Source organism: Aphis gossypii, chromosome 1 (genome assembly GCF_020184175.1).
Source record: "Aphis gossypii isolate Hap1 chromosome 1, ASM2018417v2, whole genome shotgun sequence".
NCBI classification, from domain to species: Eukaryota; Metazoa; Arthropoda; class Insecta; order Hemiptera; family Aphididae; genus Aphis; species Aphis gossypii.
This window is the reverse complement of record NC_065530.1, coordinates 45,008,650-45,024,706: the sequence shown is the minus strand read 5'-3', so window position 1 is coordinate 45,024,706 and position 16,057 is coordinate 45,008,650. Positions and strand designations below refer to the sequence as shown.

General features: G+C 24.0%; 2 protein-coding genes across 7 annotated transcripts in view; both read left to right on the top strand.

The window, feature by feature from the left end:
* Positions 1–1,604, top strand: part of LOC114130183 (lysophosphatidylcholine acyltransferase) — a 28,392-nt gene extending 26,788 nt beyond the window's left edge. For all 6 annotated transcript variants that reach the window (XM_027995090.2, XM_027995093.2, XM_027995089.2 and 3 more), the window contains 3 exons: positions 293–394; positions 514–640; positions 751–1,604. In XM_027995090.2, the coding sequence (XP_027850891.1) occupies positions 293–394; positions 514–640; positions 751–902 (381 nt within the window). In that variant the 3' untranslated portion in view covers positions 903–1,604. The remainder of the gene's footprint in view (positions 1–292; positions 395–513; positions 641–750) is intronic.
* Positions 1,605–7,484: 5,880 nt separating this feature from the next.
* The window catches only part of LOC114130175 (protein prickle-like), a 163,635-nt gene continuing 155,062 nt past the window's right edge, over positions 7,485–16,057 (top strand). The window contains exons 1-2 of the mRNA XM_050198868.1: positions 7,485–7,774; positions 14,578–14,644. Of these exons, the coding sequence (XP_050054825.1) occupies positions 14,589–14,644 (56 nt within the window). The 5' untranslated portion in view covers positions 7,485–7,774; positions 14,578–14,588. The remainder of the gene's footprint in view (positions 7,775–14,577; positions 14,645–16,057) is intronic.

Genomic DNA, 16,057 nt, shown 5'->3' with positions numbered 1-16,057 from the left:
GTTTTAGCAATTTTTAAACTATATTAGTTGTATATCAATGAAGTATAAAGGCACTAACATTTATTGTTTTATTACGTCACTAAATAATGCATTTATATAGAATATAGATAGATATAATACCTACTTGCTAATCATGTTCTTATACACTTGTTATTTCTCATAACTCTATCACTTTTAGTAAAAAGGCAGACTGGCAGAATAAACAATGACAATGTTGAACGACTTGTTTTTAGTTGTATTTTTCTCGCGTTAATATGCCTAATATAAAAAAAACGTATTTACTTTTTTTTAGAATGAACATTTGTCGACCATAGATTTTAAAAAGTACTTGTTGGCCGAATACATTTTGCAAAAAGCCACATCCAAAGACGATTTAATTATATTGGCTTTTAAGGTATTAATTTATGTTTTTGTTACAAAAATATTATTTGTACAATAATACAAATAAAACAAAATAAGAGTGATTTTCAGCATACATTATACATATTAAATTTTATTTATAATTTTTTCCAGTTGTACGGTGAATATTTTGATAAAGAAATGTTCGAGTACGTGTTGAACCTCGTCTACAATCTTCCAAAATCTGAAGCATCTGTCATTTACAACGAAATGACCGATAAGCCGAATGAAATCAAATTATGTAATTATTATTTATTTTTATTAATTTTTAATACTCCATACGTGCTATGATTATATTCCTACGTCAAATTTAAAACAAAAGTATCATATCATCATGTCGTTAAATTACAGCGGACTATTTAAATTATGGGAAAAAGTATCCTGAAAAAATGGAGTCCTTGCAAAATCATAGTAAGAATTCGGCACACAGAACCGTAACAGATTTTTCTAGTTGTGGGCAATCGTTCCATGGCGCAATGGATGATAATAAGAAGTATCAATGACATACGGAACATCCTACAAGTACAATAGTACCTGTTGCAGACTGATATTAAACATTTATTTTTAAGGTTTTATACATACTATTTGTTGAATATATATAATATATAATATTTTGTTACTTAATGTGTATTTATAAGGATTATTTACATTTAAGAACTTCGATGCACGACTATATATGATATAGATTATAGGCCATAGTTCTCGAATCAAACCTACAGAGGTTTTGATTGTACAAAATATAAATATCATCTATGTGCTTGTATACTAATATATAGTCTAAAATTTTGGTACTTATATTATAATATTATTATCTTATTTAGTATATCAGTATTTAGTGCTGTTACCTATGTTATAAAATGTTTTGTGTATTTTTATAATATATTACATATTATTATGATATCAATACAATGTTCGCTACGGTGCTTTTATCGCGGGTTAGTTATTTGTTTTTAAACCATATTGAGAATATATCGCCGAGTTTGCACCGATCGATATTATATGCCTATTATTATACTATTATATTATACTAGCCAGAATACCTGGCTTCGCCCGAGATTTAATATCTGTTTTTATATCCTTTATGATAAACAGTAATAATATTGTTTATATTGTTTATATATATGTATGTATTACGATAATAGTTAATCAAATATTTGTCAAAATGTGTTTATTTTAAAAATATAAGATGTTAATTCAAAATAAAATTTAGATAATTTCATTTTACCACCTTTATATAAAAATGCAATATGAAAAAGGTGGACAAGTGAGTGCCGCTAATATTTTTGTTTTTCTATTGTTTTTTTAGAATATAAAGAAAATACTTAGAAATTCCTATAGGTTCCCAACTGATAACTAAGATGTGCTAGACAGCCCTAAATATAATTAAAGATTAAAGAGTCTTCTACTCCAAAGGTTTTGCCAGGATTGGTTAAAAGAGGGGAAGGTATATATATCCATTTTCTCGTGATATATTTTTTAAATAGTTTAATTGGCAGTGAACTCTCCTGATTTTTTAAAATAGTAAACTCTGTTGAGCCAACATCGGTAACGTTTAGTTAGCTGAAGAAAAAATATATAAAGTTTTAAAAATTTGTAAGTTTAAATTGTTATAAAAATTAAATTGAAATGTATATTATTCAATTTAACCAGGTTATATTATTTAATTAGATCTATATCGACTATGACAATAACTTGAAGCTCATAAACTTGATTAATACTATTATTTTTTAATTATTTATTATAATTATTATATACTTGACATTTTTAAATTCATATGCTCACATTATTATAAATTTTAAATTATTTTGATTCAATTTAAAATGTACTAAGTGTAAACGAAGTTATTACCTACTGACTTAGAAGAGTTTACACGTATTCTTCAGATAATATAGGCAATGAAGTTGATTTGGAAGACAACAATTGCCATGTTAAATAATGATGTATTATAGGTATTGATATATTTTTTAATTATTATTATTATTTTAGATTGTTTCTTATTTATTTAATAGTTAATTTTAAAAATATGATTAAAATTAAATTTTTTATTGTAAATAATAAATCCAGTAAAATATTGGATGAATTGGCAAAAAAAATTGATTTATTATCAACTTAAGTACAATTGTTATCAATAAATGAACTTTTTAGCTATGTTTAATTAATAATTAATAAACTGATTGATTTATTATTCTTAAATTATGTTTTTAATGATCAGCGTAAGCACTTGAGAGAATTCTAGTTCATATACAACAGCTTAAGCCATATTAAACCAACTCAGAATTGGTCACACGAGACTACAACTTAAAAGTCACGCATGAATACCTAATGGGAAAAACAAAACTTCCCATATATTTTTTTGCAATACAAATATAATTATTCATTGTGGAGTAGTATTCTTAGAGATGTGTTAAGAAGAATGTCGAATTTTAAATAATCTGTACGAAGCAATAGGGCCTTATTCAGACATCAAAAAATATTTACTTTCTAAAAAAAAAAAAAGGAATTGTAAAACCTTATATTATAATGGTAAATCGAATGCAAATATCACTGCATATGTATGATAATCTATAAAGAGATACATCCCTTTAAACAATTGTAAGTTAATAATCATGTAAATGATGCTAAAACAATATTAAAAAAAATGATCAGATTGCACGTTAAAAAGTCGAATTCATGTTGGTAAATTTAAAAATTATAAAATTAAGACATTCGTCTTGTTCAAAATCTGAAAAATCGTATATAGCAGTGCTATCTATCTTCAATTTTTATATTATAGCATGGCCGTCGTAGAAATTTTCAAACGGAAAAAGTGGCAACAATAGATGGCGTTATTGTTAGCATCCGACTAATGAATTCAAATGTATTTAAAAACATATTATGATCGAACTCTGACATGATTACGGAAGTTAATTAACTGATTTGGAAGGGCTGGAGTCCAAGTTCTATCTTTTCAAATGATTTATTATTTAAATGGATAGAATATAACTAAAAAATTTAAATGTGTATGTTGGTAAATACAAATAATTATTAGGTTTTCGATACTGCAGTAAGCCACTGTGGCGCGAAATCCTTTCTTCTAATTATACTAAAACGACAAGATGGCAGTCTTCTCGTCATGGTCGCCCGTTCTTTTGGTCTCTATTTTTCGGGGTTTCCGATTAACCCCGCATCTGCGTCGGTCAAGTGCGTTTTGTCGATGTTGAATTTACAATATATTTTTTTAGGTGCAGTGCGTGATTCGTAAGTGTTTATTATTTGATACGTTGATTGAATTACTTTTAACTCTTTAACGGTGGAAATACCCAGGTACGTGTAAATGAACGCAGTCCAAATAAAAATTCAATATTTCACATAAGATTATAAGAATATTAAAGGCAATCTCATTTTCAACATTTAGAATCACTCAAAATGTTTATCCAAAGTCGTAATAAAATTTTTCGAAACTTATAGTGTACAGTATATAGCCATATGTTTTATATCGTTTTCATAAGAATTGGTCTCTTTTACTGGGTTGTTAGATAAAAAATCCACGGAAAAAAAGATAAATTTCACTTACTTTTTTCTCAGTATTTTTAATTACATGCATGTTATCCCTCATTACATACCTAGTAGGAAATTTTTTTTATTGAAATTAATAATTTTTATTGTAAAATTAACATTTTTTTATTGCACGTATATTCTCAATACAAAATAAATAAATATAAATATTACATGTTACATATTTAAATACCAAAACTGGAGAGTGGATATGAATGTATGGAATGGTTCTACTTCTAATGAAATTTCGGATTTCCTTAGTAAAATATCAAAAATTACATTAAATTATTAAAATGAACATAATATTTTGTAGGTAAACACATTTATCTTGATAACAAATTATTCTTAACTTCCTTCGAATAAGAGATGGACCTAGCCGATAAGCTTTAGTTCGATGTCACTTCTAACCTTTTAAACTACACTAAAATAAAATCCACTTTTTCACGTGCCTGGATAAGACCTACGAATTTTGAAGTTCGATATTGTGAGTTTGATAAGTGCATTTTCGCGTAGTGCGTATGTTACATACAAATGCGGTTACGGGGACCACTGGCCAGTGCTGATATCGTAAGTGACTACAAATGTTTTTCACAAATCACGATATTATATTTTTATTTCTTTAGTAGTGCATTATGCTATAAGCTGTGTAAAATATCATATACAATTAAGTCATCTCCATGATTTAAACATAGTTATATTAGTTAGGTATTCATAACTATGTCTTTACTCAGTTAGTAAATAAGATTACAATATCGAGTTAAAATATTGTAAAATACCTATGTAATTATATTTTATAAATACATAATATATTAAACTAAAACACTATACCAATATACTAATGTAAAATGAATTATTATTATAATATTAATATTATATGATTAGTTCATAAGCATGAAATTAAACCAAGTGGCAAATTTGTTCATATATTTTTCAAAGAAATTAATTTTTAGCTTGTCTTTTTAGTTAAAGTTTATTAATAAACAACTTTTTGTTTATTTTTTTGTTATAAAAATTACTTGATAAGATTATTATCATTATTAATGACTTATACATTTTGTATCAATTATGCATTTTAAAGTTAGTGATATATCATGCATGTTTGACACTACACATTTCAATAGTATGTTAATTCTAAAGCTTTCAATTTTGCGAATGAAAATAAATTATGTGAATGTATAGGTAATATTTATTTATTTAAAACTGTGAATTTAAAAATTCTGGGTACCTACACGAGTAATACATATTGTGTAGGTATTCTCTTATTCACTCATTTATATTATGTTCATGTTTTTTACGTATTAACTGTTAACTTTTTATTTATGATATTTGTTTAAAAATTTAAATTTAACAATGAAATAGTATTAAGTTACAGTAAATTTCATGTTAGCTATGGTTAAATATAAAATGAATAGTACTCAGAAGTCGATGATCAAACAACATAAATAACAACCTAAATAAATAAAAATATGACTTCTATAAGTTATAGAAATAGATTTTCTAATTAATTTGAATGTATTTATAATTTAATGCTTGCATTAAATAATATGTTATGAAAAGGTCCGTTAATTTAGTCATCTGTAAAATCAAAAATATTTAATTAAAATTTTCTCAATAATTAGTATCTTGTTTGTAAGTATTATTATTTATGAAGAATAAATTGACGACTTACACATGATTTTTTCCTTTATATTTATACATAAAAATTTAAACTGTTGCTAATTTCTTTGAAATTGTCTGTTTTATAATATCAAAGTTTTTGACTATACTAAAATGTTGTACATAATTCGTAAATATTTGTATGCACAATTAAAACAATTCTGAGCTTATATTTAATTTATTATCATGTATTTACCCAAAGACGTATTCAGAAATTTGGCACCCGGGTGCTAATGTTTTATCAACCCTCCTTCACCACATAAAAAAAATTATTTGACTTTTTTCACATAACTAGCGCGTCGAAGCCTTACTTTTCGACGACCACTCGTTATCGTTATCCTTTTTAGAACAAACGTAAAAAAAAGTATTATCCAATTTATGTTATTTTTCATTTTCTTAACAGAAGATGAGTTATGTAAAAATCGGATGCCGCCGGGGCGTTCGCCCCCTCTAGCCCCCCTAAATACGTCACTGTATTTACCTATACATCATACTCACTAGAAGGTTGGTTTCATAGAAACTTTATGCTTGACTTTATACCATAATATTATGTTGCGTCTAATTTGTGAGTACAACAGTTTTTTCATACTTCAAATATCCCTAAAGATGAAGTCAACATTGATACAAATAATAAATAATACACGTACAAGTACAAATAATGATTCTAGTACAATCATAAATAGGTTTGTTATTAGGTACCGCTCTGCTATGTATTAAGTGTCGATTAGGTCACTTTTATAGATTTGTTAAAATCTAGGTCTATAATAAATCTACAAATATCTTTATAAAATCTTTGTCTTATTTTCAATAAATCACTGGATTTTAAATTCTAAGCTACAGTTCTAGCTAAAAATCTGCACATTAACTTAATGTTACTCGAGTTTATTTTATTGCAGAGTTAGATGAGTTATTTTTATTATTTGTACTATTATTAATTAATTTTTTCACTTTATTTTTAAAAGTATAAAGAGGGGGGAAGAGGGTCACTGTTATATTTTGGATTAGTGAAGAGAAAAATATTTGAATTTTGAATTTTGAATTCTGATATTTTATTTAAATCCTGATTTAAATACTATAGATGAAATAAAAAATTGTGATTTTTCTTTAAATTAGGAAATAGTGAAAAATTTTTAAAAACTATGTAGAATTTTAATAAAATGTAGTAAGATGCAAAATAAGTTTGGATATAATTAATAAAATTAGTTATTTAGATTCGTATAAAAAAAACTTATTTTCGTATGATCAACTTCCGAGTTATAACAATGATCAAATTCATATTGGATACCTAATTTAAAAAAAGAAATTATATTATATTATTTGACAACTACATAACATATATATAAAAAAAAAAATGATACCTATTAGATATTATAACAATTTATATAAATAGTTAGGTTTGTTGAACAGACTGTACTTTATGAAATCCGAATTAACTTGTTTACGTGTGTTTATTATGTATAATATATATAAATGGTATAAATAATACTTATCTATCTGAGCCATGAGGGCTCATTTTATGAATATTTAAAATTGTATATAAATTTACGACTCATTTTTCTCAAACGAGTTTATTATAACACATCAGTCAAACAAATACAACTTTTTATGTTTTGCTAAACCAATTTTCAAAACTTCAATGTTTGTAGTTTAGTTACGTATAAAGTTTTCAAGAAATTAATAAAGTATTTATTGTAAAAAAATGTAGATAAATGTTAAAATATGAAGAAAAAAAATTTTGAGCTTTTGAAAAAAATTGTATGTAGTAGGTGTGTTAATAGACAAGTTTTGATTGTCCGTGAACGTCGCCTAACGTACCGTCGCGCCACCACTAAGAGATTTGAACCGGTACTCGCCGGGAAAACGCGTCTGGCGAATGGTCAGTTAGTGTTGTGACGACGAAGCGAACGTTCGCGAAGTGATCATGCGCAACGGTTGTTACGTGTTTGGGGGTTTTTTTTTTATAGTTAACATCCTACAATTTAAGGGTTAAATATTAATTTGTTAATTTAATTATTGTAATTATTGTTTGTACGCTGTCATTTTATTTGTATGGAATAATTCTAATGAAGTTAAATTTATAATAATTTTTATTTATTCATTAGTGTTAAAAAATATGCTTAAATTTGCCTTGAAGTGCCACTGGATTTTAAAATAAAACACATTTTTTTTTTAAATTTAATAAAAGGTAATTATAATTTTTATAAGCATTAAACAGTTAACTGAAGACAAGTAAAATTTTACACATTATTCTATATTACTTGTTAAACCCAATTAACCATTTTAGTACCCACGTTTATGATTAAATAAGCGATATTTCATACAAAATGTCATGTTATTACTTATTTGAAGTTCTTTTAAAATTTAAGTATCTATATATTATATATTTTTAAAATATTTACTAAGATGATAATTATAAGGAGAATGATAAATAATTATATATTAAGAGATAGGTACCTATTTAACAAACATAAATTTAATCTTTAAGTTATTAACTTAACTATCTTAACTTTTATTTATATTGTAAAATATAAATAAATAAATTGTAAAATTCGATGGTGAAAAAATATATACATTTATTTATTTATTTTTTTATTAGCTTTTATTAACATCAATTCAGGATTTTATTTGGTACAAAATTTAATTTTTGCTTATGAATACTAAAATTATAATTATTTTTTATACTCCATTATGTATTTTATTTTAAAATTCATTTTTTGTATTATTTATACGAAAGAAAATATTATTAGGATCTTTTGATGGTTTGTAACTTCAATGCTCTGTAACCGTACAATGTTTTACTGTATGGCATGCTTTAAATCTCAAAAAAATCATCTGGTATTGAATTGTTCAACTCATGTTTAGGTACTATAGTTTATCAGGATTCAGGGCTTGTCTTAGTTCTGTCAAATCTAAATTTTTGTTAGTACATCCTATGTTGCCAGTGACTAGGTGACTTTTTCCATTTAAACGTCGAGGTACACAATAGTGTCAAAATCATTACAATTAAACGGACTACCGCATTTACATAATAATAGCTAATATTATACATTATAACAATTAAACAGAATTCTTTGCCCACACGGTTTTTGGGGCTCTACTATTAATTCTTATAAATTTGTTTACCCATGTGTGTTATTCAAATGTAGATACAAAAGAATATTGTTCGCGTGGGGAAAATAATAATAATAATAATATCTAATCACGTATGTTCAAGTAGAATTGTTTCCCCGCTGGAGTTAATGTTATGGGCGTAGTGAGTCACGGACGGACTTGAGAAAAATGCAGGCGTTTCTCGTGTCTATGGTGACTGGATTAGCCTGCAGCTGCACAGGTTCGGTGCACGATGGACGAAATTATAGCGATTAAGTCCTCAATTAATATGTTTTCAGAACATTACCGGTTTGAATAATATAAATTTTAATTGGGTATTTTGTCAAAATGCACTTACAAATTACGCGAAAAAGTTATTTATTAACTATTAAACCCGTTTATTCTATTTTTGGTGTTTACTCAAGAAGTAGGTACATTTTTAAAAAACTTATTAGTTGTAAGACGTTGTAATAAAAAAAAATCATTTTAAGTTTGTTTTAAAAAGGAGTCGCAACTCTAGAACTAAAATACTTAAATTTTGCTACGTTTAAGAAATAGTTTATAAGTTATAAATTAGTTATTAATTATAAGTTATAAATTATAACTTAATATTTATATTTCATAGAATTAAAATGCAGTAAAAGACCGCTTTTGGCGAAATCTAAGGGAACAGCATTTTAATTTGTTTTTATGAGGGATTTGAAATAATACTCGTAAATGTTAGATAAAATGCACATTTTTGTTAAAAAAATAAAATGGTAAATTAAAGTCAGCGCCTGATAGTGTTAATATCTCCATAATCGATACAGACTATTATACCGATAATATGCTAAAATTACAACAAGCAAAACTTGGTTCAGAATTTAATTATATTATTGAATTTTTAAAATTAAATTAATAAAAACAAGATAATAAAAAAGCGAAAAGGTATGCTTAATTTGTTGTCAATTTATAATTTGCAGTATTATTAATATATATTATAATACAGTAATTAATAATTTTATATAATAGGTATAAGTTTATAAATTGTCTTTCATTATTGACATTTGTTAATATATCTATTATTTTTATTGATCTAAAACATTTGCAGCTTAGACCATTACTATATGGAATATGGATACTCTTGATATTTATAAATTATAGGTAAAAAATATATTTATTGTTTAACTGTTTATAATTCATATTTAATTAATTGTATACTTGTGTAATGATTTTATAAATACGTAAAATAAAAATTGAATCACTCATAGTTGTATGGGATTTATTTAATTTAACAATAAACGGGAAGTTCCCTAAATTTAAAGAAAAATTATAATTCCCTATTTATTTAATTTTAAAAATTATCTTATTTTTTATTTCTTTAAATGACTAAAATGTTGTTAATGATTACTTGCCTGTATATTTTAACTACCTAAGCTTTTAAATTGTCTGACCTATTTTTAATTTATTGGAATACCTATATTTGTATAATTTTTTTATTTTCATTAGTAATTTGTAGAATTTAAATCATTAATAAAACTAATAATCAGGCTTTCAATATTAGGTACTTATATAAACTATTGTTATGGTCTTGTTAGTTATTGTTATTAATTATTGTAGATCCCTAAAATAGAAAGCCCGATTTTACATTTTTTCTAGAGATGTTGTTAAATTGACATTCTAAAAATCGTCACAACATATAATATCAAATATTTGTCATTTTAAAATATTATAATTAATATTATACATTATAATACATTTATAATATTTTTGTGTTCATTAGTTCTAACATACCTACCTATATTATCTTTGAATATTTTTAACAATTTATAATATCTTATATTTAATATTATTTTTAAGAAGATTTTTCTGAATTTTTAATTTTTAATTACTATATTCTATATTTCCATCTTATTTATTTTTAAAATTAAATTACTGTATTTAATAATAGTTGTTAAAAAGTAAATTTGTTAGTATTCTTCATAGTATTTAATTTTGAAAGATTAATCATTATAATATTATGTATTGTTATACGTTTTTAGCGAATTAAAAATAAAACACATATGTTTTAAATAATAAATAATAATATTAATATAAGTTTAACATATTTAAATATATGCCTAGTTGTTTTAACAATATATTTTAATACAATACTAAAATATGTAGCTAATTATATTAAAAAAGTAAAAACAAAAATATAAATAAATAATAATTATTATTATGAAAACCGTTTATGTTGTATTATTCAACTGTTAAAATAAAGATAAAGTATTTAATTATATTTTATAATTTCATCTGTTTTATGACTCTTAGACCGCCCTATAATAATACCCTAAATATACCCTAACATTAAAAAACAGAAATGAATTATTCTTAGTAACAAGTATATAATTTCTATTAGACATATATTTAATAATACGGTTTGTTAAAATAATTTTTTTTTTTTTTTTATTGCGACTTGTTAGTTGTATATATTTTGATACAGTAATATACATATAATGCGATATTGGAAAATATTATGAAATATTCAAATGCCTGTATGATATCTTTTGGAGGTTTTTAACAAAAATAAAAATATGTGGACTTAAATAAATGAATAATAGTTCTTAATACATACTAAATTAATAACATTTATAGTGTAAATGTATTTTAAATCAAATTCCATAATAATTATGTGTTGTAATAATAAGTCATCATAATAATTTTAGTAACAAATTAATCATTTTTAAGGGTATGGTTAGTTAAAATATCTTTTGTTAAATCACATTTAAGCTTAGTTGATTTTATGTACAATTCTCGATTAAATAGTTTTCTTAACATTTATTTTTATTTCATGAAGTTGGGGACTTGTCGACGGTTATTTTATATTTTTTTATTTCCCGGGAGTCAAGTGGTCCATCCCGTTATAGATATCAAATGTATAGTAATACATATAAAGGTAAGCACTAGGCATGCAATTGTATAATTTATACCGATCCAATCGGAAGGCAGTAACTTGTCGCATTCTACTACTGCACAAACACACACTCGGTTCGGACTGGTTCTGAATACGATTCAACTGTTGACCGGGATAAGATCAACATCCGTTTAATTAATGATGATTATATCCCAGTCAAGTCCTCTTAAACTTCTTTTTGTTTTTCTACGTCAACTTGTTCTTTATTATTTCTTTTACTGTCTTAACGTACAGCTACTGTATTAATGTATTTTATATTTTGGACTTAGGTAATATGTATATTGTATAATGTATTCACTTGCTTTACAATGCCAAACAAATTTATCTTTTATAAACGATACTTATATATTTTTTAATCTTGATACGTAATAAATTACTTATAGTAATTAAAATTGGTTAATTTGTTTGATAACTAATAAAGTGTTATTAATAATTATATCAAAATAATATCTAATAAAGTATTTTTTTTTAAAGTTGTTATAGAATATGAAAAATATTTATTTTATTACGTACATAATATATTAAATATCTTCCATAATTTTTTAAATTGTTTAATGAAGCACAATTTATTGATACATTTAAATTAAATATACAATTTACAATCTATACTAAGTATGGTTGATGAGTAGCTTTTGGGAGATATATTTAATTGTAACATTTTTTTTTTTTATTGAATTGGTCATTTATATACCTAGGGGTATGAGTTAAATTGTTGAACAAATATTTGTTGATGATAATGTACTGTTAATTATATTTTTATTTTGATTGAACTACACGAAATTAAGAATATACGCCATAATAAATATTTTTTTAAATATATATTACTCATGATTACATGAATATTGAATATACAGTGAATACAATTTTAAGTAATATTTAAATACTTGAATTTTATGGGCTCTGTTATACCGATAAATAATCAAATCGAAGATAACATCGCGTGTTTCCGTTTTCCAGTTCGTTAATACATTGTAACACGTTTATATCTCCTACGCTATAGTTGGAGGAGTACAAAGAAATAATATTATGTTCATATAGCTTAATTTTACCCACAGGCTACATATTATTATTATATATTTCTTGGTATGTACCCTACAACTATTCTCATTGTAATTGACATTGGGGGAGAAGATCAACCCCTCCTTATTTAAATAATAAATATTCATTTCTAGACGAAGAAAAATGTTAAATATGTTTAGTATTTACTTTTGATATTGATTGATTACTAGGTTTAAACATTTATAACTGGTATTTGATTTAGTGGTTAAATTATGTTTAATAAATATTTATACATTTAAGGATAAGACGGTTACATAATTGTATACAAATCGTATTTAATTGAAAATCATTTTTTTTCGGATACTCACTAAGTTTTGATTAGTAAGATATTATCTTTACAACTATATATAACAAAGTAAAACTTAAAAGGTGTCATTTGTATGTTGTATAAAAACAATTCCTTATAAAGTCAACTTAAATCATGTATTAAGTTTGAAAACTAATAATAATAAGGTATTTAGATTTATATATTTTGTAATATGGGTACGTTACACATTATACTTAAATAAGGCAAAAGTTAATACATTTTAATAAAACACAATGATTTAAATAAATTAAATCAGAAAAAATTTAAGTTTAAAAAGGAATAGGTACATATTGTTTACAAACTTAAATGATTAATAATTTTTTTTTTTAAATTGATGATTTCCTTACCATACATTATTACATATAGTTAATTGAGATTCATTAATTATTTCTTCATTGATTGATTTTCAAATATATAATATATGTATGGTTCTACTTCATAGATGTGAATTATTTTTTTAGTAAAATATTAGAAATTAAATTTTTAGATTTCTTTTGAAAGGTATTATTTACTTTTTTATATTTTGGAAGTATATAAATAGGAAGGCCATAAAGAAATCAATAGGCAATCTGGTTAGCAAGATTTATGTCTTTGTGAAACAATGGATAAACAACATTTACATGTGGTCGACATTATATATATTTATAACAATATATTGCATAACTTACTATAGTGGTTGTAAATGCGGTGAAATTTAATATTATTTTAACTTGGTATCTGTAATTAGTCCTCCAAGATGACTATTGTGTACATTGAAATTGAAAATTTATTTTTTTTTTATAATTAGTAGCCTAACTAATATTTTATAACTAGAATGTGAAGATTTTTAATTTTTAAAACAATTATTTACATCATTGAGTTGTATTTTCAAAAAAGTTATTGTTTTAATAACAAATCTAAGTTGAAATCAATACCTATTAATTAAGGCTGATTAAATATTATTTAAGTTAATGTATTTCTTCGAAATAAAACCATACTAAGTGTAATTTACGGATAGTTAAACTATTACATTTATGTAGGTATCTATCAACATTATTTGATCATTAAATGTTCTAAAAATGTAAAAAAAAACATACAAGGATAAACTAAATATTAGCAACATGTTATTTTAATTAATATACTAGTGGTACGTAGTAATAGTAGTCAAGTTCAACTAAAAATAACTTATACATATACTATTTAAGGCTATATGTTTTATAATTTATCGAAAAATGTTGTGTTTATCAATTAATGTATTGAATGTTTAAATCTATTGATTTTGTTTCTTGAGCCAGTGGTGTTCATTGAAATATCTTATGTTAGGAGGTTATATTAAAAAATATATACATATAAATTATTTTAATATTTATATACCACGAAAAAAATCAAAGTGCGGATTTAAATACCCCTTTTACAATGTATACGTCACTGATTTGAATTGAAAAATCTAATTCTTTAAGAATATTAAAACACTGAAAATATTTTTATAAGAAACTATATATATAATATATATATATTTTTATGTATATTTAGTTTGTTATTATAAAATTGATGTAAAATATAATAACGTTAGCCATAATTCTTAAGTAAAAATCAATAATTTAATATTTATTTTCAGATATAGTCGAAATGTCGAAATGTAAAAAATGTGGCAGTTGTCCAGAATTCGTTCAACATTTTTGGAGGTAAGACTAATGCATTACAGTTGTAGCTATTATAGATAATACAAATAATTTAAAGAACTGCCAATGACCTGTATAACTATTAGTCTAGATTGTATGAAAAAACCGTGAAATTGAAATTTATTTTTTTCTTATATATTTTTTTTTATGATGAACCATCAATCTCAGTATTCGATACACATTTATCATAATTCAACATAGTTTCCCTAAGGATATTTTTTATATTAGGATATTCGATAATTTAGTGCAGTATGTATTTGATCAATGCAGATGAAAATAAAAAAAACAAGATCGGTACTCATATTACGAGTATATCGTGTAAATAGTAACTGTACTGTCCGAGTAATACCGATATTAGGTTATAAGGCAATCAAACATTGACATAAAAAAAATTAAATATATAGAAATTATTATTATTATTTGTTTACTTTATGAATAATGAACAAACATAGTTAGATAGATCTGATCTAAGACTGTTAATATTTTATTTTATAAAACATGGTAGGTAAAGGTAAAGTAACTCATAAAAATATATTTATCAAATGTTGCTTTTACCCGATGACTAAATGTATTATTAGTGTAATTTTAACTTTAAACTGGTTAAGAGACTTACTTTAATACCTATTCATAGATAATGATTCCAAATAAGTTATTATAAATTTATAATACTAAAATTAATCTATAAAAACTAATCAAAAATAGTAATGTATCAATTAGGTGCAAGTCTGTAAACTTAAGAAATGCATGTTTGAACTAACATATTATTGAGTGTATAGATTGCGTAGAAGTACAATGAATTGTAGGTGATAAATTACTAAGTATTAGGAAAAAAAGTAGATATCTATAGTATAACACTAAGTACTAAACCACACTGTATAAACTAGTTTGGTGTATACCGTACCTATTATAATATATTAAATTGTAAGTCTTCAATTAGTTCTAAAACAATGTGAGTTTTTGTTAACCCCTTTTTTTTAACCAATATGAAAGCTTATACATTTCAAGTAGAACTATATATAAACTAAAATGTATTTAATTAGATGTTTAAATCAATGTTTTTAATAAGAAGTTATACATAATATGCAGCGTTTTATTTTGTAAGACCCGTTATCATTGTATATTTGTTATTTTATTCTTATTAGTAGCAAAAATATGTATATTTGCGTTGCCTAATTTGACCTCATTATAGTCATAACACTTATAATTAATTAGGTAATATACATTTTACATTCAATTATTTGTAATTGTTATTTATTCACAATACTAATTAACAATTATTATACTTTTAGTGAATATTACTGCGATATGTAAAATACATAAATATATGTTGTTATATTTTGTATAAAATATTCGTAAATTCTAATAATATTAATGTCGGTATACATCCACAATATTTGTGACAAGAAAAATTATATT